Here is a 21,128-nt window from a genome sequence, read left to right on the forward strand (position 1 = left end):
TTTATGGTGGTCGTCTGGTGGTCGCAGAGATGAAGATAGATGACTCCGTCACTGCTAGTAACCTTTTTTCTTGCGCAGGCTCAGTGATTTCTTGGTATTCACCCAAGCTGCAAGACCAGTCTTAGCTGGCTCTTGGGGCCTGCTCCTGCTTCTTATCAGGAACTGTCTTTACCTTATTGGCTGGTTCTTAGGACCAGCTCTTCGTATCAAGGACTGTCTCTATGTCAGCTAATTTCAACAATGTAAGCGCTAAACATCATCTTTTCATCCCCCTTTATTATGTCTACTGAGATTCTTTTGACTCCCCTTGTCTCAGCACTTTGTCTATCTCTATGTGATGGGTTGATCCTGGCTGGACACCAGGCGCCCACCATAGCTATCCTATCACTCTCTCCTCCACAGCTGGACAGGGGAACGGGAAATGAGGTTTGCGGTCAGTTCATCACATGTTATCTCTGTCACTTCATTCTCCTCAGTGGCAGCACTCATCACACTCTTCCCCTGTTCCAGCGTGGGATCTCTCCCACGGGAGACAGTCCTCCACGAAGACCTTCAGCATGGGTCCCTTCCACGGCATGCAGTCCTTCAGGAGCATACCGCTCCAGCGTGGTTCCCCATGGGGTCATAGTTCCTGCTGGAAAACCCACTCCGTGGGCTCCTCTCTCCACAGATCCGCAGGTCCTGCCAGGAACCTGCTCCAGCGCAGGCTTCCCACAGGGTCACAGCCTCCTTCGGGCACCCACCTGCTCTGGCGTGGGGTCCTCCACGGACTGCAGGTGGAGATCTGCTCCACTGTGGACCTCCATGGACCGCAGGGGAACAACCCGTCTCACCATGGTCTTCACCACGGGCTGCAGGGGAATCTCTGCTCCGGCACCTGGAGCATTTCCTCCCCCTCCTTCTTCACTGACCTTGGTGTCTGCAGGGTTGTTTCTCTTACATGTTCTCACTCTTCAGCTGCCATTTCTGTGTGTTCCGCAAGTGCTTTTCTCTTCCCCCTCTCCAGCTGTTTTTTTTTTATTATTTTTTTTGTCTCTCCTTCTCTCTCTCTTTTTTTTTTTTTTTTATATACAGAGGCGCTACTACTATCACTGATTGGCTCAGCTTTGGCTGGCGGCAGGTCCGTCTTAGAGCCAGCCAGCATTGGCTCTGTCAGACACAGGGGAAAACCTCCAGCAGCCCCCACAGAAGCCACCCCTGTAACCCCCCGCTACCAAAACCTTGCCACACAAACCCAATACAGCCCAAGCCAAATTACCACTGCTTCTAAAGCGTCCAATCATGCTAGTGGTGTTGATCAATTTGTACCTGGGTATTCATTTCAGCCATAACATTTTTTAATACATTAGCTATTGTGTGAGCAGTCTGAAGGGATTTCACAAGTGTCGTGGTAGCAACGGCGGCAGTAGCTGCAATAATGATAGCTGATATTATAAAGGCAATGAGCCATTCTATAAATTGTTTTGGGTGACTAATTGTCCACTTTAAAAGCCTTGATAATTGTCTTAATCCTGATTCCCTTTCCCACGATTTGGTCATATTTACAGGGATCCACAATTCAGCATGACATCATATTGGCATGATTACTGTAAGACTTAATTCAGATATATTCTTATGAGTAAAGTTAATTCAGATTAGTTTCAAAAGCATGGTTATGTAAAGCAATATCTACAAATTGAGCTCCTACAGAAACATAAGGATGTGAAGTACATCGCCGAATCTTTGTGATTCTGTGTGAGGTTCAAACTTACATAAGGAATGGTTTTTTATATAGTCACCGTGGCTTAGGCGCAACACTTCCAGTGGGCCCAATAAAAATGCTGCACCCGAGCCACAGTGACCCCGCAAAGAAAAAAGATCAGAATTCTTACAATACTGTTGCTGGCCACTATTGCCAGGTATGCTAAAAAAGGTATTCTTTGGAGTAGGATACATGTTGCATCATCACGCTAGCTTGTTGATGCATTCTCTTTAAATGTCCCTATGTGATAGCTCTTTCATTCTTGATGTGCCACTTCCTCCTCATTCGTTTCTCCTCTTTCAAATTCAGAGTCTTCATCTGTGGGATTGGGTTGTCCGAGTGGTTTTGCCAGCTCATGATATGGATTCATGTGTTTAGCTGGAATCCACTTGGTTCCTGTGGGTAGAGGAACACAAGCATACCCTCGCCCCCAAGTGATTAAGTCCACTAAAAGCATCTTTATACAGTACTTCAGGTCTGTGTGAAATAGAATCAGGAGTTTTAAAATGCTGATCTATCGCTGTGCTGGCCATTAAGTCTGGTGAGCGATTTAAAAAATTCAAAGTAAACATAGCATTATCTAGCTGTTCTTGTGGTGGCATATTCCCCCTTTTTTGTTTATGCAACATGGACTTTAAAGCATGATGCGCACGCTCAATTATTGCTTGTCCAGTAGGTGAATGTAGAATTCCTGTCACATGGGATACCTGCCACTGCTGCAAAAATAATTGAGTAGATTTAGCTGCATACCCTGGACTGTTGTCAGTTTTAATGGTTTGCGGAACCCCCATAATTGCAAAGCATCGTGACCAATGTCGTTGTACATCACGTGCCCTTTCTCCAGAACGAGCAGTAGCACAAATATAAGAGGAAAAGGTATCAATAGAAACATGCACAAATTTCAAGGAGCCAAAGGCAGATACATGTGTAACATCACTTTGCCAAATGGCATTAGAGTGTAAACCACGTGGGTTAACTCCAATGCTCACTGCATCAGAAGAAACTCTTCGACAATCTGGACAAGAACGAATTATATCATGCTTTTGTCAAATTAAACATATTTTGCAATGCTGCAGTATTTTGGTGAAAAAAGGAATAAGAGGGCACAGCAGAGTGGAATTGCACTGTGCCAACAGTAAAAGAGTCAGCCACGGCATTGCCTTTAGTCAAAGGTCCTGGCAGCACAGTGTGCGACCTAATGTGACAAATAAACAAAGGATAAGCTCTTTTATTTAAAAGAGTTTGCAATTCCAAAAATTTGTTGAATAAGTCTTCATCATTTATCTCCTTTAAGTAAGATCCTGGTAATCACTGTACAACACATACGACATATTCTGAATCAGAAACAATACTGAGTGATTCCGATAGAAATAAAGCTAAAGCATGTAAAACGGCCTGTAATTCCACACGTTGTGTGGAACCTTGTAACAGAATAACAGACGTCTGCCATTCTCCATTATCTAGCCAGGCAACTACACCTCTTCCAGTTTTTCCAGAGCCATCCACAAAAACTGTACGAGCATTAACAATAGGAGTATCTGATACTATAGTCTGTGGTTTGATGTTTAATGTGTGAACGTTTTGCAGTAATTTACATTTAGGCAGTGAGAAAGAAATTTTGTTCGTGAAGTCGGCCAATGCGATTTGCAGTGATTGTGATTGGACAAAAAGGTAAGCAAAATCTTGTTTTGAAAAAGGAAGATACAAGGTATCGGGATCAAAACCAATGAGACACTGAGTACGTGACCGTGCTTTTTGTACCACAGTCACAATCATTTCTAAAGGCTGTGTAATAGTTTTCTTCAAAGTGTGAGAGAGAAACACCCATTCCAAATATAAAATTTTCTGAGCGACTTTATCATGTTGCCCTATAATAGCAAAAGGTTGCTTTGGACCTTGTATAACATATACATCAACAGGTAAAGTTAAGTCCCTTCTATAGGCCTGTAATGTAGATATCTTTTGTGAAACTAAATTTAACTCTTCCTTGGCAGCTGGAGTTAAGATCCGTGGTGATGTTAAATCAGGATCACCTCTCAGAATGTTAAAGAGATTACTTAATTCCTCCGTGGTTATACCTAAAATGGGTCACTGTCCTAGTTTCAGCCGGGATAGAGTTAACTGTCTTCCTAGTAGCTGGTACGGTGCTATGTTTTGAGTTCAGTATGTGAAGAATGTTGATAACACTGATGTTTTCAGTTGTTGCTAAGTAGTGTTTAGACTAATGTCAAGGATTTTTCAGCTTCTCATGCCCAGCCAGCAAGAAGGCTGGAGGGGCACAAGAAGTTGGCACAGGACACAGCCAGGGCAGCTGACCCAAAGTGGCCAACAGGGTATTCCATACCATGTGACATCCCATCTAGTATAGGAACTGGGAAGTGGGGGCGGGGAATCGCCGCTCAGGGACTAGCTGGGTGCCGGTCGGCGGGTGGTGAGCAATTGCACTGCTTATCATTTGTACATTCCATTCCTTTTATTATTGCTGTTGTCATTTTATTAGTGTTATCATTATCATTATTAGTTTCTTCTTTTCTGTTCTATTAAACTGTTCTTATCTCAACCCACGGGTTTTACTTCTTTCCCGATTTTCTCCCCCATCCCACTGGGTGGTGGGGGAGTGAGTGAGCGGCTGCGTGGTGTTTAGTTGCTGGCTGGGATTAAACCACGACAGTCGTACCCAGTTTATCGTTCCTAATAATTTTTGAGCATCATTCAGAGTTCGTATATCTGTCTGCAACTTCAATGATTGAGGCTGTACTGTTCTTTCTGTAAGAATCCACCCTAAATATTTCCAGGGCGGCATCTTTTGAATTTTTTCTGTAACATTTTGAAGTCCAAAGGTGTGCAAAGAATTTACAAGATGTTGCACAACACTTTCCAAATACTGTGTTGTTTCTGTTGCAATTAAAATATCATCCACATAATGATATATTATAGCATTTGGAAATGCGTCTCGGCTCGGTTGAATAGCCGCAGCAACTACTATGTGACATATAGTAGGACTATTCATCATGCCCTGAGGTAGCACTGTCCACTGAAAACGCTGCATAGGCTCGACGTTATTTACACTAGGCACTGAAAAGGCAAAGTGTGCACAATCATCAGGATGTAAAGGAATCGTGAAGAAGCAGTCTTTTAAATCAATGGCTTGTAATTCCCACTCTTTAGGGATCATTGCAGGATTTGGCGTTCCCGGCTGGCTAATCCCCATAGGTTGTAACACTGCATTTATCGCTCGTAAATCCTGTAATAATCTCCATTTTCCTGACTTTTTTGGAATAACAAAAATCAGCATGTTCCATGGACTAGTTGAAGTGACAATGTGTCCTTGCTGCAACTGCTCTTGAATTAATTTATGTGCTTGTATCAATTTGTCCCCTTTTAACGGCCACTGATCGACCCAAACAGGCGCGGAGGTTAGCCACGTAAGTTTGAGCAGGGGTTTTACATCAGTGACCCTTAGGATAAATTTGAATTGACTGTGGTTAGGGTAATGTGCCATTGTTTCAATAAATCTCTGCCCCACAAGTTTACAGATGAGTCAAGTACATAAGACTGAATCCATGCTTCATGCTTCTCAGGCCCCTTTACTGACAAATGTTTGGCACTTCGCATGGGCTGTCGAGTGCCTCCTATACCAACAATTGTAGAAAGAGCTATCTGCAATGGCCACGAAGTTGGCCAGTCCTTTTTTGATATTATAGAAACGTCTGCTCCGGTATCTAGCAATCCCGAAAACCATCTACCCTCAATTTGCAATTTTAAAATCGGCTGTTGCTGTGTTATTTCCTGCGACCACAATACAAAAGGACCCCCGGTGCTATCAAAGCTACCGTCGCCTCGATTATTTTGCATGTTTTGAGGTACCCAACAAGGAAGCAATATTAATTGAGCTATTTTTGTGTTTGCCGGAATTGTACATGGAATTTGCGTTGAAGCTAGCATGATTTTAATTTCCCCTTGATAATCTGAATCAATAACTCCAGGGTATACAATTATTCCCTGTGTCGTAGCACTAGATCGTCCAATTATTAATCCTAACATGCCATCAGGCAAAGGTCCGAATATTGCAGTCCCCACAATATAAATTCTCTGTTCTTTTATTGAGAGGTCGGCTGCTGTTGCCAAATCCATCCCGGCACTCCCTGTAGTTGCCGGCTGGAGGTCATAGATGGTTCTTGTGTGCTGCCTGTTTGTGTAGCAGTCCCATCGGTTAGTGGTGCCTCCACCGAATTCCAGACCCTGTTGGTTTGCGGGGCACCGGGTCTCGCGCCCCTCCTGTAGTTTCCCTGGAAGAGATTACCTTCTTTGTCAAATTTCAATTTGTGTTGATTCACCCAATGATATCCTTTACTACAATGAGGGCAGAAGTGATTTACAGGTTTATCACATTTGGATTTCTGTCATTTAGGACATTGCTTAGCCATATGTCCCAATTTTCCACAGTCAAAGCATTTCACAGTAATTTGATTAACATTTAGATGCTGTGACAGTGCAGCAGCTAACATGTTAGCTCTATGAGTGTTTGTCCTTATGTTTTGACATATCTTAATATACTGCCCAATGTCAGTAGCTCTTCCTCTAACTGATTTCAGTGCAGCCTGACAGTCTATATTTGCATTCTCATAAACCAATTGAAATAATAATATTTTGCAGCTTCCTGATTTTCTACCTGCCGTGTTATCGCGGCTTGAAGGTGATCAATAAAAGATACATACGGTTCCTGAGAGCCCTGTCGTATAGAGGCAAATGAAGCGACACCTTGCCCAGTTTCGGATACACATCGTAAAGCCATGATCGCAATATGAGTGGCTTGATTGAAAACTTGCTTTGGCAAAGCTGCTTGTGCCTGAGGTGTAATGTAAGGGCCTGTTCCTTGTAACATATTTTGATCTATAGCTATCCCTGATGACAAGTTCTCCATAATTTGTTCCACTGACAAATCATTGTATTCTAATTGCCATACAGAATACTGAGCAGAAGTCAACACCGTTTTCATAAGCAATTTCCAGTCCCAAGGAGTCATAGTATAAGTTCCTCCAATTGCTTCCACTAGTCCCATTGTAAATGAATTGTGTAACCCATTTTCACGAATCGATTTCCGTAATTCTTTTATCATTTCATAAGGTAAACTGTCATGCTGTGGTGGAGTATGGGGTTTGTATATAACAGGAAAAGTAAACATGGTATCTCCTTGCTGTAGAGCTTTTTCTCGACAGCGTTGCATCAAGCTATGTTTATTTTTTCCCAAATCATTAAGTGAATTGTCACATTTAGCATCAAAGTCTGTTAAAGGCGGAGCTGAAGGCACTACAGTTTTTTTCTCCGCACTGCTGTAAAGCAGGAGCCACAGGATTAGACAGAGGCACAGAGTTAGAGGGATTAGCAGGAGAAGGAGATACAGGCAGTGCAGCAAAGCCAGGTTCCGTTTTAAGTTCTGCAAACCCTGGAGAGGGAGTACCAGGCGATTGGGGTGGGGGGGGTGGGGGACTGCGGCAGCACGGCGGCGGCCGCGGCAGGCGGCGGCGGCGAAGCAGGTGCAAAAGCGGCAGGAGGCAGCGGCGGGGCGGCGGGGACCTGTATGCGGTGGTGAGGGTCGGCAACCCCGTGGAGCCCGTGCTGCCCGCCCGCTGCCTGCCTGCCTGCCTGCCAGTGGAATGTGTGCGTTAACGGTGTTAGTGCAGGCGGTGGTGGAGATAATGAGGGATATAAATCCGGCTCTTTTTCAGAGTCCACCCTGCCTGATGCAAAAGAATTATTATCGGAATCAGAATCCTGCTGATTAGCGGCCTGCTTACAGACTGTCTCCTCAAAAGCAGTATCAGGTTGCATTGATATGATTTTCTCTGCTGGCTGTAAATGCACCAGCGCAGTATAAATAAATGTCCATGTCACAATTAAATTTTCTGATACACCAAATGCCAAACTTTTTCGCGTTTGTAAATGCTCCCCGACTCTTTCCCAAACCTTGCTATCAAAAGTTCCCTCTGTGGGAAACCAGTTACAATTATCCTTTACCCATATTAAAAGCAAAGCAATTTGTCCCTCTGTTATTTTATACCCAGAGGCCCATAAAATCTGCTGCAAAGCATTTAAGTAGAGCTTATGCTCCTGAGAAACTGGTTGCCCCATGCTACCACAATCTCGCAACTCACCCGTTCCACAGGGGTTGCTGTTACCTATTTTCTCAGAGTCGTGGCCACTTCTTCAAAACTCTCCCTGTTAGATTGCGTGATCTCCGCAGTGAAGGGGAATCACCTCTTTTCTTCTTCTCTTGATCACGTCATTTTCTTCTCTAAATCGCGCCGTCTTCTTCTCTTGATCACGTCGGGGTCACCATCTGCGGCAACTGAATCAAGCACTCAAGCTCTCTGTGCAAGATTCCCTTTATTTCACAAAAGCATCAAACTTACAATATGTTTCAACAAAGATCTAGAAAGAACTAACGGCATACAGCCAATACTGCCAACACAGGAGGGCATATCTGGCTCAGCTGGGATGTTTGGAATTTTGGAAAAATTGAATACCCTTGGGATGTTGAAACCAGCATGGTCCTATTGCTAGGAACTAGCATGTTCCTGAATGTGGTTCAGGTCTTGTTTAGGGTTAAATAACTATTTAAGAAGATCACCCAGAGGTCTGCCCCGAGGCTGGATAATTAGGAGTGGCAGGGTGTGTGGGGTAGTATGAGCAAATGCCTAGGGCGGTGGGCACCCCCAGTATTTTGGAACTTCACCCTTAAACAAGTGCAGAATGCTGAAAAACTAGTTGAACATATGGAAAAAGTATGCTGTCACCCCGACAGTTCCAGGGAGACACAACTCACTGCAGTGTGCTGGGGCCTGGCCCATGCGTATCGAGCCCTGTTCAACACTATTCAGTATCCTCAAGGGGAAGAGAAGGTCCCTAGATCTAACAACAAGGCAACAGGTACTGCGGCCACTCCAGCCCCAGTGACAGGCACTGCAGCCACTCCAACCCTCGACACAGGCAATGTGGTCCCTCCAGCCCTGGCGACAAGCACTGCAGCTACCCAAACCTCGGCAAGCAGTATTGCAACTGAACCAGTGGACCAACCTGCACCAGTATCAGTTGCCCCCATACAGAAGAAGAAATATACAAAAAAAACAGTTCGCTTAGTGAAGGATGAAGATGAGCCAGGGTCATCACAGGAAACAGGAGGAAGAGGCAGAACCAGAGGTAATAACCCAGTCCCTATCCTTGAGTGAGCTGCGGGATATGCGAAAAGATTTCAGCCGCCGTATAAGTGAGCATATTATCACCTGGCTCCTCCGATGCTGGGACAATGGGGCTAATAGCTTGGAATTAGAAGGTAGGGAAGCCAAGCAGCTGGGATCACTTTCCAGGGAAGGTGGCATTGACAAGGCAATTGGAAAAGGGACACAAGCCATCAGTCTCTGGAGGTGACTCCTGTCAAGCGTGAAGGAAAGGTACCCCTTCAAGGAAGATGTTATATATCAACCAGGCAAGTGGACCACCATGGAAAAAGGTATCCAATATCTGAGGGAATTAGCCATACTAGAGATGACTCATTATGACCTGGACGATGCACAATTACCCAAAGATCCTAACGAAGTCCAATGCACACGACCCATGTGGCAGAAGTTTGTACGGAGCGCACCATCGTCCTATGCCAACTCACTGGCAATAATGACCTGGAAAGACGAAGAGGCACCGACAGTGGATGAAGTGGCTCGCCAACTACGGCAATATGAAGAAAATCTCTCCTCCTCCCTACAAGCCTGCATTTCGGCTGTGGAGAAGCTGTCTGAGGATTTCCAGACGTTCAAAGAGGATATGTCCTACTCCCCACCTGTAGGGACCAATATCTCAGCTATTAGGAGTGACCGCTCCTCTGCCCAAGAGACAGAATATAGAAGGTACACACCGCAAGGCGCCCTGTGGTTTTACCTATGTGACCATGGAGAGGACATGAGGAAATAGGATGGAAAACCTACCTCAATCCTAGATGCACGGGTACGTGAGCTGCGAGGAAAAACCACCACAAAAGGGGATTCTACCAGGAAAAATCCCGCTCCAGTTTCCAAACAGAGTAGAAGGGCTAATCTTATTTCTGATCCTCTTGAAGGGACTTCTGAGCCAATTTTACAAGAAGTGAATACCAGATACTCTGGCCAGAATTAGAGGGGCCCTGCCTCCAGCCAGGTGGAGGAAAGGGATAACCGGGTCTATTGGACTCTGTGGATTCAATGGCCTGGCACGTTAGACCCACAGGAGTACAAGGCTCTAGTAGACACTGGTGCACAGTGTACTCTAATGCCATCAAGTTATAAAGGGGCAGAACCCATTTGTATTTCTGGTGTGACAGGGGGATCCCAAGAGTTAACTGTATTGGAAGCTGAAGTAAGCCTGACTGGGAATGAGTGGCAGAAACACCCCATTGTGACTGGTCCGGAGGCTCTGTGCATCCGTAGCATGGACTACCTCAGGAGAGGGTATTTCAAGGATCCAAAGGGGTATCGATGGGTCTTTGGTATAGCTGCCTTGGAGACGGAGGGAATTAAACAGCTGTCTGCCCTGCCTGGTCTCTCTCAAGACCCTTCGGTTGTGGGGTTGCTGAGGGTTGAAGAACAACAAGTGCCAATTGCTACCACAATGGTGCACCGGCGGCAATATCGCACCAGCCGAGACTCCCTGGTTCCTATCCACAAGTTGATTCGCCAACTGGAGAGCCAAGGAGTGATCAACAAAACTCGCTCACCCTTTAATAGTCCCATATGGCCAGTGCGAAAGTCTAATGGGGAGTGGAGACTAACAGTTGACTATTGTGGCCTGAATGAAGTCACGCCGCTACTGAGTGCTGCTGTGCCGGACATGCTAGTACTTTAATACAAACTGGAATCAAAGGCAGCCAAGTGGTATGCCACAACTGACATTGCTAATCCATTTTTCTCAATCCCTCTGGCAGCAGAGTGTCGTCCACAATTTGCCTTTACTTGGAGGGGTGTCCAGTACACTTGGAATCGATTGCCCTAGGGGTGGAAACACAGCCCCACCATTTGCCATGGACTAATCTAGACTGCACTGGAAAAGGGTGAAGCTCCAGAGCACCTGCAATACATTGATGACATCATTGTATGGGGTAACACAGCAGAAGAAGTCTTTGAGAAAGGGAAGAAAATAATCCAAATCCTTCTGAAGGCTGGTTTTGCCATAAAAGAAAGTAAGGTCAAGGGACCTGCACAGGAGATCCAGTTTTTAGGAATAAAATGGCAACGTGGACGTTGTCAGATCCCAATGGATGTGATCAATAAAATAGCAGCTATGTCTCCACCGAGTAATAAAAAGGAAACACAGGCCTTCTTGGGCGTTGTGGGTTTTTGGAGAATGCATATTCCAAATTACAGTCTGATTGTAAGCCCTCTCTATCAAGTGACTGTAGCAGTGCTACATATCAAGGTGCCGCGATTAGATCACTGGTCGGCCCGGACCAGGGAAGAGACAGATAACACACATGGTGTGAGCGCCAACTCCGTCCTTCATTGCGCAGTTAATTCCTTTTATACTAACAACGGTAGGTGGGATTACTGATATGTCATAGGGAGGCGACGACTAGCCTTCTACCTTTCCGTGACATCGCGAGATCTTCCGAACGGTGTACCCTACATCTCCCCCTCCTCATGTCCAACTAGCTCCCATTGGTTACACACACTATTCATGCACTGTCCACGCGTCCAGTTGCACTCAATGATTGGCTGCATCAACACTGCACACGCGCATAAACATAAAATATAATTGGTCATACTAACTAAACATACGAGACTTATCTCAGTCTAATTGGTCAAGATAAACTGCCGAATTGAGGTTGTTTGTGCCAAGTTCTCTTTATCGTGGAATATGCACCTGTGTTTTTCTAATTGGTATCTTTCTTATTTTTGTCTTCTTGTTTATTCTGTTCAAGGCCTTCTAAAGGCGTCTGGAATGCTCTTGTGACTGTTAGCTGAAAATGTTCCCACAACAATTCCCCCTCCCTTTTTCTATTAGAAGAGTATTAGCAGATCTAGTCACCACCATCCGCGAACTCAGCCCAGCAATTGGTAGGTGCCAGCTTTACGTGGGCGTCCCCACAGAGGCAACGATGGCCTTGCTGTACACCAGCCCGATGCTCTTCGGAAAATTCCGGTATTTGTACATTTGCAGAGGAACAGATTTTAGCAGACGTGGCCAGCGGGTGCTAAAATTCTCCTCAGTTAAAACATAGGGAGCCTATGGCACATGTGGTCGCTGGCCAAACGTGCCGCATGAGTCACAGCCATCCTGTCTATTGGTTCACGGGCTTTGTGATGTGGTTGCAGTGCACAGAGAATCTTGACCTGTTATGTTGGCTAAGGTGACCTACAAGATCTATGAATACAATTAATCAAAACACAGTAAAAGCAACATTATACCTAATAAAATACACAAGAATAAAAGAAACCCCTATTTTTAACAAAGATACAAACCAGCTCGTAAGCCCCCATCCCACAGTTAAATACTCCAAGCCGAAATGACAGTTTTCTTAATTGCTATAAAGGTCTTGCAGCTCCTTCTTGCTTCTGCAGTTCTGTTATCTTGTTTATTAATTGCTCCAGCGTCAGAAATTTGTAGCAGATACCCAAGACATCACAAGCCAGGAAAGGATAACAGTAATCTGTAAAGAAAAAACACTCAAAACACTATGAGGTTAGGACAGGACGAACCATGCAACTAGGGACCCATTTCAGTAGCCCTTCAGGTGTCTGTACACAGGCGTACCCCCGCCCAAGGCAACGCAGCTCAAACGGTACGTTCCACTGGCGTGTCTGGGGATCACACACACGGACCAACGGGTAGGGGCCTTTCTCTTCCGTAGCCGTAAAATGTCGCTGCGCCGTCGTCTGGTCCAGATCCCCCCGAATTGTCTGATTTAATGAAGTTAAGGCAGTTAACAGGAGACGCTGTGTACGGGGAACAGGTGAATTATCCCGTAAGCAGGAGGGCTCCGCCTGCTCCCCCTCCCTAAGCTGATCTAGCAGGGTCTTTAAGGTTCGATGTGCTCGTTCTACAATGGCCTGGCCGGTGCTGTTATAAGGAATGCCATGTACAAGGGCTATACCCCAGATTGCACAAAATCGCTTCACCTTTTCTGCAGTATAAGCTGTACCATTATCCGTCTTGATCTGTCGTGGAATCCCCAGTTGGGCTATGCAAGCACACCAGTGTTGTACAACCGCCAAGCTACTCTGCTTCCTGTGCGCTGTAGCAAGAATATATTTACTATAGGTGTCTATGGTAACATGCAAATACTGTAGTGGCTTAAAGGGAGTGTACTCCGGTCCACTCATGTTGACTGCGGGCTACTTATGCTAACTCTAAATAATCAGGCTCAAAGAAATGTTCCCCCATTTTCCATGAAATCTCCTACAATTTCCCCTTTTCTTTTTTTTTTTTTTTTTTTCCGTGCAAGATTCCCTTTATTTCACAAAAGAATCCAACTTATATATGTTTCAACAAAGATCCAGAAAGTACTAACGGCACACAGCCAATACTACTAACACAGGAGGGCATATCTGGCCCAGCTGGGATGTTTGCCAGTCCTCAGAACAGTTAAAGATAAAAACATTCCATAGACATACTCGTGACTGTCTTCAGCCACATCTTCCCAGGCCTACACAAGGCCATCCTCCAACCTGACCTTGTAAAACTAGTTCTTCAAGGCTTGGCAAACATGCAGCACAACAAATTCTAAGGGTCACTCTTGAAAACAAATGCCAGGTGTTCTGAGCTGCTCCCACATCGCCCCCTTTTTTGTTTAGGAACATCAGATTCACGAGGAAGGCAGCGAGGACTCTAGCTTCGAACTGACGCAATCCTCGTACTGCTCCTCAGGTGATTCTGATTGCTGCAAACACACAAATGATTAATAATTCTCCAATAGCAATATAAATTCAGATATACAAATTTAAACCTTCAAATCATGTTTTTGGATTTAAGCATTCAACAGTATTAGAAAATTCTTTGAAAAACACCTTATTCTGCTAATTTCGTATATACACTTTCATTCCCTTGTAAAGCAGTTACACAGAGCCCTTGTTTTAGAAATTCCCAATTGCAATGTAATTTCATTCTATTTTATAATGCATTTTTTCTATGTGATGGGTTGATCCTGGCTGGACACCAGTTACCTACCATAGCTATCCTATCACTCTCTCCTCCACAGCTGGACAGGGGAACGGGAAATGAGGTTTTGCGGTTAGTTCATCACACATTATCTCTGTCGCTTCATCCTCCTCAGTGGCAGCACTCATCACACTCTTCCCCTGTTCCAGTGTGGGATCTCTCCCACGGGAGACAGTCCTCCACGAAGATCTTCAGCATGGGTCCCCTCCCCAGCGTGCAGTCCTTCAGGAGCACACTGCTCCAGTGTGGACCTCCATAGACCGCAGGGGAACGACCCGTCTCACCATGGTCTTCCCCACGGGCTGCAGGGGAATCTCTGCTCCGGCGCCTGGAGCATCTCCTCCCCCTCCTTCTTCACTGACCTTGGTGTCTGCAGGGTTATTTCTCTTAGATGTTCTCACTCTTCAGCTGCCATGTCTGTGTGTTCCGCAAACGCATCTCTCTTCCCCCTCTCCAGCCGTTTGTTTTCATTAATTTTTTTTTTCTGTCTCTTCCTCTCTCTCTTTTTTTTTTTTATGCAAGCCAAGTTACATGAAATGCTTTTGCAATCATACGTTCAACTATTTTATGATACGTGGTACAAACATTACAACTGCTAATATTACAATTAAAATAACTAAGCCATGCATAAGCAAATCTTTCAACCATCCCGTAATTCCCAAACTTGTTAGCCATCCAGTTAAACCTGTGTCAGTTATCGTGAGCCTTTTACTGTGAATCATATTGATATCGGGTGTTAGTAACGTAAGTTGTCCGAGGCTACATGGCCTCCCGTTAAGTTTCGATGGAATTCCTCTCCCACGCTCTATTCTCACAAATTAAAAACATCCCTGCAGGTAAAGCAGTGTAAGAGGCTGAATTGTTATCTCGAACCATTTGCCTCAAAGATTGTTAGGTATGAGGGACTGGGCTGTCATCAAGGAACTGTGAACTGCTCATCGTGAGCCCTTTGTCTCCAAGATGGCCGGTTTAAGCGGGACACTCCTCTGTCCATAAGGACGATTACCAGGCCATTGAGGCATCCAGGGGAGGAAACTGGGCTGGAGCTGATAAGATATTGGTTTCTGGTATCGATCACGCGAAGGTTGTGTGATGAATGAAACCTGCAGCGCATGACATCATCGAAATATGCCCTATAAAGAACCCCTAGAAACAAGTGGTGGGAGGGCCTTTTCTTCCCTCACCAAAGAATCGAAGATTGAGGACCAACGGGACGCCGCTGGATCCGTGCTGGTGACCATCCTTGCAACTCTCACCACCGACTGCTTGCCTGAGGACCGACGGGACGCCGCTGGATCCATGGTGGTGACTATCCTTGCAACTCTATCCCGACTGCTTGCTTAATTTCTACCTCTTCTTCCATTCTATCCTATTGCTACCATTTTTCCACTTTTGATACTTTTGATAATAAAAACTCTTTTGACTATACGGCATTTGACCTCGTTTGTGTCTTAATCTCGCTCTTGGGATCATATCGAAACCTTCCCCGACATTGGATCGGGACAAGCAGCTGGAATAGAAAAAAGAGTGTGATATTCTGGAATAGATATAGTTACACCAAGCTGTAGCATTTCTATATACAGGCAAAATAGCATTTACATTCTGACCCTTTTGAGTGGTGTTATGGGTGTAATTAAACATCACACAGGGATTCATGATGACTGATCGTAACAACTCTAACTCTTGAGGTTCTTGTATTTCTTGAGGCAGGTGTGCATACAACAGGAAAAGTAAACATGGTATCTCCTTGCTGTAGAGCTTTTCCTCGACAGCGTTGCATCAAACTATGTGTATTTTTTCCCAAATTATTAAGTGAATCGTCATGGATTAGACAGAGGCACAGAGTTAGAGGGAGTAGCAGGAAAAGGAGATACAGGCAGTGCAGCAAAGCCAGGTTCCGTTGTAAGTTCTGCAGACCCTGGAGAGGGAGTACCAGGCGATTGGGGTGGGGGGGTGGGGGACGGCGGCGGCACGGCAGCGGTCCCGGCCGCGCAGAGGCCGTGGGAGGCAGCGGCGGGACGGCCGCGGCAGGCAGCGGTGGAGGTAATGAGGGATATAATTCCGGCTCTTTTTCAGAGTCCACCCTGCCTGATACAAAAGAATTATTATCAGAATCAGAATCCTGCTCATTAGCGGCCTGCTTACAGACTGCCTCCTCAAAAGCAGTATCAGGTTGTACCCGCCTGCAAAACTTGTTGCAAGGCCGCCACTATCGGACGCGCTTCCTGGTGTTGCTCTCTCTCCAGTACATGGCGTATCATGTTGCCTAGGGACGAACCCGCTGGCAAATGAGAGACAAGCGCTGCGCTCTGTGGGTTAGCTTGAGCCCTAGCACATTCAAGCACAATCGCCTCTTTAGCCGCCTCCGGGAGGTTTGCCGCCTGCACAGCAAGCTGAAGCCGATCTAAAAAGGCAGTAAACCTCTCGGCAATCCCCTGCGGAACTTTCACGCGAGGGGGGTCCGCTCTATCCATGGCCGTGACACGCCCAAGTGCGGCCAAGGCAGTTGTTGCAACTGCCGTAAAGTCACGCCTGCACATGCCCTGTGCCTGTGCCTGAGGCGTTGCAAAACGTCCCTCCCCATGAGCTGCCGAACCACCCGCCGCAACTCCTCTCGTGGATACTGGGGGGGGGGGCGCATCAGGTCCCGCTGGTGCCGCCTCTACAGGAAAAACCTCCGTCTCCGCCGCACCCTCCGTGCCCATGTCCGCAATCAAAGACGGACCACTCTGCGAGCCCCGCTCCACGGCCGCCCGCTCCGTCTGAGTCCGACCCGCTGCTCCCGAGGGCACTGTCCCCGCTGTCCCCGAGGGCGCTGTCCCCGCTGCTCCCGAGGCGGCGCTGCACCCGCAGACGCAGCAGCTCGCGCTGCCAACCAGCACGCCTCAGCCTCCTGTCCCGCCGCGACCACCTGCTCCACCTTCCCCCAACTCTGCGATCGTTCAGCAGCTCCGCGCTCGGATTGGAGCAAGGACTCCCGAATCTCTCCCCAATTTGGGGGGCTCAAAACTTATCTAGGAGACTCAATGTCCCCCCGGCGCAGCATCCATTGGATGCATTCGCCCGTGGGGCCCCTCCTAATCGAATCGCGGGCACCCACCTCATCAGCTAACGCCTTTAATACCTTAATCGCTTGCGCAAGCTCCATCATCGCCTGTGCGACCGATCACGTCGGGGTCACCACTATGTAGCAGTGCTACATATCAAGGTGCCGCGATTAGATCACTGGTCGGCCCGGACCAGGGAAGAGACAGATAACACACATGGTGTGAGCGCCAACTCCGTCCTTTATTGCGCAGTTAATTCCTTTTATACTAACAACGGTAGGTGGGATTACTGATATGTCATAGGGAGGCGACGACTAGCCTTCTACCTTTCCGTGACATCGCAAGATCTTCCGAACGGTGTACCCTACAAGTGACCCGGAAATAGAACGATTTTAAATGGGGCCCTGAGCAACAACAAGCCTTTTGAACAAATTAAGCGGGAGATTGTTCATGCAGTAGCCCTTGGACCAGTCCAGGCAGGACAAGATGTTAAAAATGTGCTCTATACTGCAGCTGGGGAGAATGGCCCTACCTGGAGCCTCTGGCAGAAAGCACCTGGGGAGACCCGAGGCCGACCCCTGGGGTTTTGGAGTCGGGGATACGGAGGATCCGAGGCTCGCTATACTCCAACTGAAAAAGAGATATTGGCAGCATATGAAGGAGTTCGAGCTGCCTCAGAAGTGGTTGGTACTGAAACACAGCTCCTCTTAGCACCCCTACTGCCAGTGCTGGGCTGGATGTTCAAAGGGAGGGTCTCCTCTACACATCATGCAACTGATGCCACATAGAGTAAGTGGGCCGCACTGATCACACAACAGGCTCGCATAGGAAACCCCAGTCGCCCAGGAATTGTGGAAGTGATCATGGACTGGCCAGAAGGCAAAAATTTTGGAATGTCGCCAGAGGAGGAGGTGAAAATGTATAATGTGTAACCATAAGTATTGTTCAAAATCATTTAACCACAGAAGTTTTGACAAAGATTGGTAGTCTTGTAGTGTTTGTTTTAGAAACTAAGGAAACCGTTATGGACACCAGTTTGTTGCTTGGAGACACCTGAGAGGTCAAGAAACGGACGAGTGAGGAAGACTATGAAAGACCACCAGAGGACTCCTGAGGACCACCAGAGGCCTTCAGTGCGCCTGCGTAAAGGACATTTACATATGCTAATGATTTCCCGGAAGTCTAATGAATATGTATAACTTTTCTTGGAAATCTAATGAATATGCATCAATAAGTCCTAATATAAGGTGTATTGTTTTGGTGACAGGTGTGCGTGGTTCGTGAGAGGACTCGCCCGCGCACCCGGCCGTCAATAAAGAAGTGTCTGCTTATCTACACTAAATTGGTGTTGATAAGTTCTTCATTCCGAGCTTTTCGGTAACACTATGGATTGGAGGGTTTCAGGGTTTGGGTTTTTTTGAGGGGTTGGAGGTTTGGGGTTTTTGGTTTGGGAGCAGGGAGCTTTTAGGGTGTGGCGTTTTTGATGTTTTGAGGGTTTTGGAGGATTGTCAGTGCATAGATGCCTGGCCGTTGGCGGGTTGTCATCCCTCTGCAGCTGGCTCCGCCCCCATCCCACCCCTTGGGGACCGTTAAGGGAGGCTCGCCTCTTTCCCCTTCCCCCCGATGGGGTTGGCCGTGCCATGGTGTCATCGGAAGTGACTTCACTTTCAGTGGCCGGGAGGAACTAGACGCTGAGAATAGGGAAGGAGTGCCGCATGTCGCCCTTTAACTTTGCGTCTCTGCCCTTCCATAGTGAGGCACCTTGCCACCCCACCAACTCCGGGATGCACGCACAGGGGCAGCAGAGTTCACCCTATTGCTGCTTGGCCTGTCCTGGCCACGCTCACCTTGAGGTGGCTGCCACTGCTACTGCTTCCTGGGCTACCCGCCTCCTCTTCATCCCTGCTGCAGGCTCTGGCTGGCCCCCCATGGGGCTGTTGGACAAATGAAGAGGCAGCGGAGCCACCCAGGCTAAAGGTCACATCGTGGGCATTCTCCCCCCAGCGCCAGGGGTAAACCATGAAGTATCTGAAGGCAGGGCTGATGGGGATGGGCAGGGGGAGTGCTGGCTCCTCACCTCTCCCTCAGGAGAGCGGTTTGATTACAGTGGTTTTGATAACGGAAACCAGGACGTGCTTCAGGGAGTCCTGGCAAAAAGTCACCGGGGGACCCGGCGGTGGCCTCTCCACCATCACCACCCCCTCGCAGACACCAGTGCAGAAAAGGGAAGAGGGAGTGGGAAAGCTCCACAACGGCTCAGCTCCCCTTTCCCAGTCTACATCCCAAGGCGGGGAAGGCATAGAAATCCTGCAACCACCACCATTTGTCACCCCCCAGGTCTGCTTTAGCTGTTCATCGCCGGAGACAGCGGCTCCTCTCGGGGCCTCACCCTCCTTTCCCAGCTACCTCCGTCGCAAAATCCGTGACGGCTATAGTCTCCCCACACCTTTCTGAAGCGGCGCTGGTCCCCGCTTGTGGTCCCAGTCCTGGTGACTCCTGAGGAAGAACTACTAATATCAGAGATAGAAGAAATCCTGTGGTAGATTAGAAAGTTCTGTAATACCTAGAGAAGTATCCAGGATCATTCTGATCTTTCTATTCATCTTGCTTAATGGTGCACCAATTCTGATCCTTTCTGTTCTTCCCGATTGATGGTGCAACCCTCTTGGCAGGAAAATGAATCACTGACCCAATGCAGAGCGACTTAGCGGTCAAAATACGGAGGAGACACCTCCTCAAATGACCACTGAAGACCACCCGAGGCACCTGCGCACACGGAAAAGGCATCTGATGTGTCGTGGTTATGTAATCCTATGCATATGCATTAGATAGTTTGAATATGTATTAGGTAGGAGTCATTTAATAAATTAGATGCAATTGTTAGGTTATAAAAGAGACACACCTGATGAATCTGGTGTGCTTGATTTGTGGGAAGTCCACCGAGCACCCTGCGCGGAATAAAGCAATATCTCTCCTGAGTGTGTGAGATTGGTCTATTGCACACCGGGTAACGAATCCGCTTTTAGGACAACACTACCATTGCACAATCCAGACCGAACCCGAGATTTTCCTGCGTTTACATTTCGCGCCTGGGCATAACCAATCACCGAACCAGGCGCTGACATCACGGAGCAACAGTTCCCGCTCACCAACCATTTTTCCCTGTGGGCGGGGACAGAGTGGAACTCGGCTTCACTTCTGCTGCTCTATTGGTCAGGCGCCAAGACGACTGGTAGAATTTGAAACTGACTGGCTTGGTTGACTGCTGGGGGTGTTTTGGCTCACTATAACTCTTTTCCTCTGAGGAGGCACAGCCTGGCTGTTGATTGGCCCGTCACGGCAGGGGGGTGAGCGGGGGAGGGCTTGTTCGTCTGCTCTAGCTTGGCGCGCGTTTTTGTTTCGCTGTTTGGGCGCTTGGTGGACGAGCTCTGGTGCACCTGGCTCTGGACGCGGCCACGTGTGGGGTTTAAAGGGTCGGCCACTGCTCGGGTATTTGGTGCTTGTCATGCAGAAAAGATGCTAGAAAGCGCTGAGATTTGATTGCCTGTGTGGATTTGTTCCCTATTGCAAGGAAAAGTCTTCTGCCGAGACTCCATCTCTAGAGGCGGAGAGTAGCTGAGGATTGCACATAGCAAAGGGAGGAGCGCAGGGAAGTCACCACCGGGACGTGCTACTGCCATCACCGAGATGTGTTTAGGGCAGGAGACCAGGAACAGGCGCTGTGGAGGCTGCGGCAGCGCGGTCATTGCGGCATGCGGTGGCCGTTGCGGGGCGCTGCAGCGGCAAGCGCGTGGTCGCGCCCTGTGAGGACGCAGAGGAGGGAGGGAGCTTGGAGCCGCTGGTGGGCTCCTGCGGGCTGCTGCTTCCCTGCGGTACCCGGATATCGCTGGGGGGGGGGGGCGTCCAGAGTGTATGGAGAAATGCCTGTTTCGGTACTAGACCCTAACACTGATAAGCCACGCTGAGTCGGCAGCTCTGCTCCTCCACACACACATTTAAAATAATCTACAGCTCCATCCAATTGCTTGATCATACACTAACAGGGAGTCCAATAAGTCTAATGCTGTTTTGTGATGATTGGTATGAAAGGCAAGGCGCTAACTGCAATATGACTTGCTTAGAAGAATGAACACTACCTGAGACTATAAGCTTTTTACCTC

The 21,128-nt window shown here is 47.5% G+C and overlaps 1 protein-coding gene across 1 annotated transcript in view; it reads right to left on the bottom strand.

Moving 5' to 3' along the window:
- The window catches only part of LOC121232992 (zinc finger protein 367-like), a 44,459-nt gene extending 25,299 nt beyond the window's left edge, over positions 1 to 19,160 (bottom strand). Inside the window, 1 exon segment of the mRNA XM_041121541.1 lies at positions 18,816 to 19,160. Within this exon segment, the coding sequence (XP_040977475.1) occupies positions 18,816 to 19,160 (345 nt within the window).
- Between the last annotated feature and the right edge of the window lie 1,968 nt (positions 19,161 to 21,128).

This window comes from Aquila chrysaetos (genome assembly GCF_900496995.4).
Source record: "Aquila chrysaetos chrysaetos chromosome W unlocalized genomic scaffold, bAquChr1.4 W_unloc_2, whole genome shotgun sequence".
Classification (NCBI taxonomy): Eukaryota; Metazoa; Chordata; class Aves; order Accipitriformes; family Accipitridae; genus Aquila; species Aquila chrysaetos.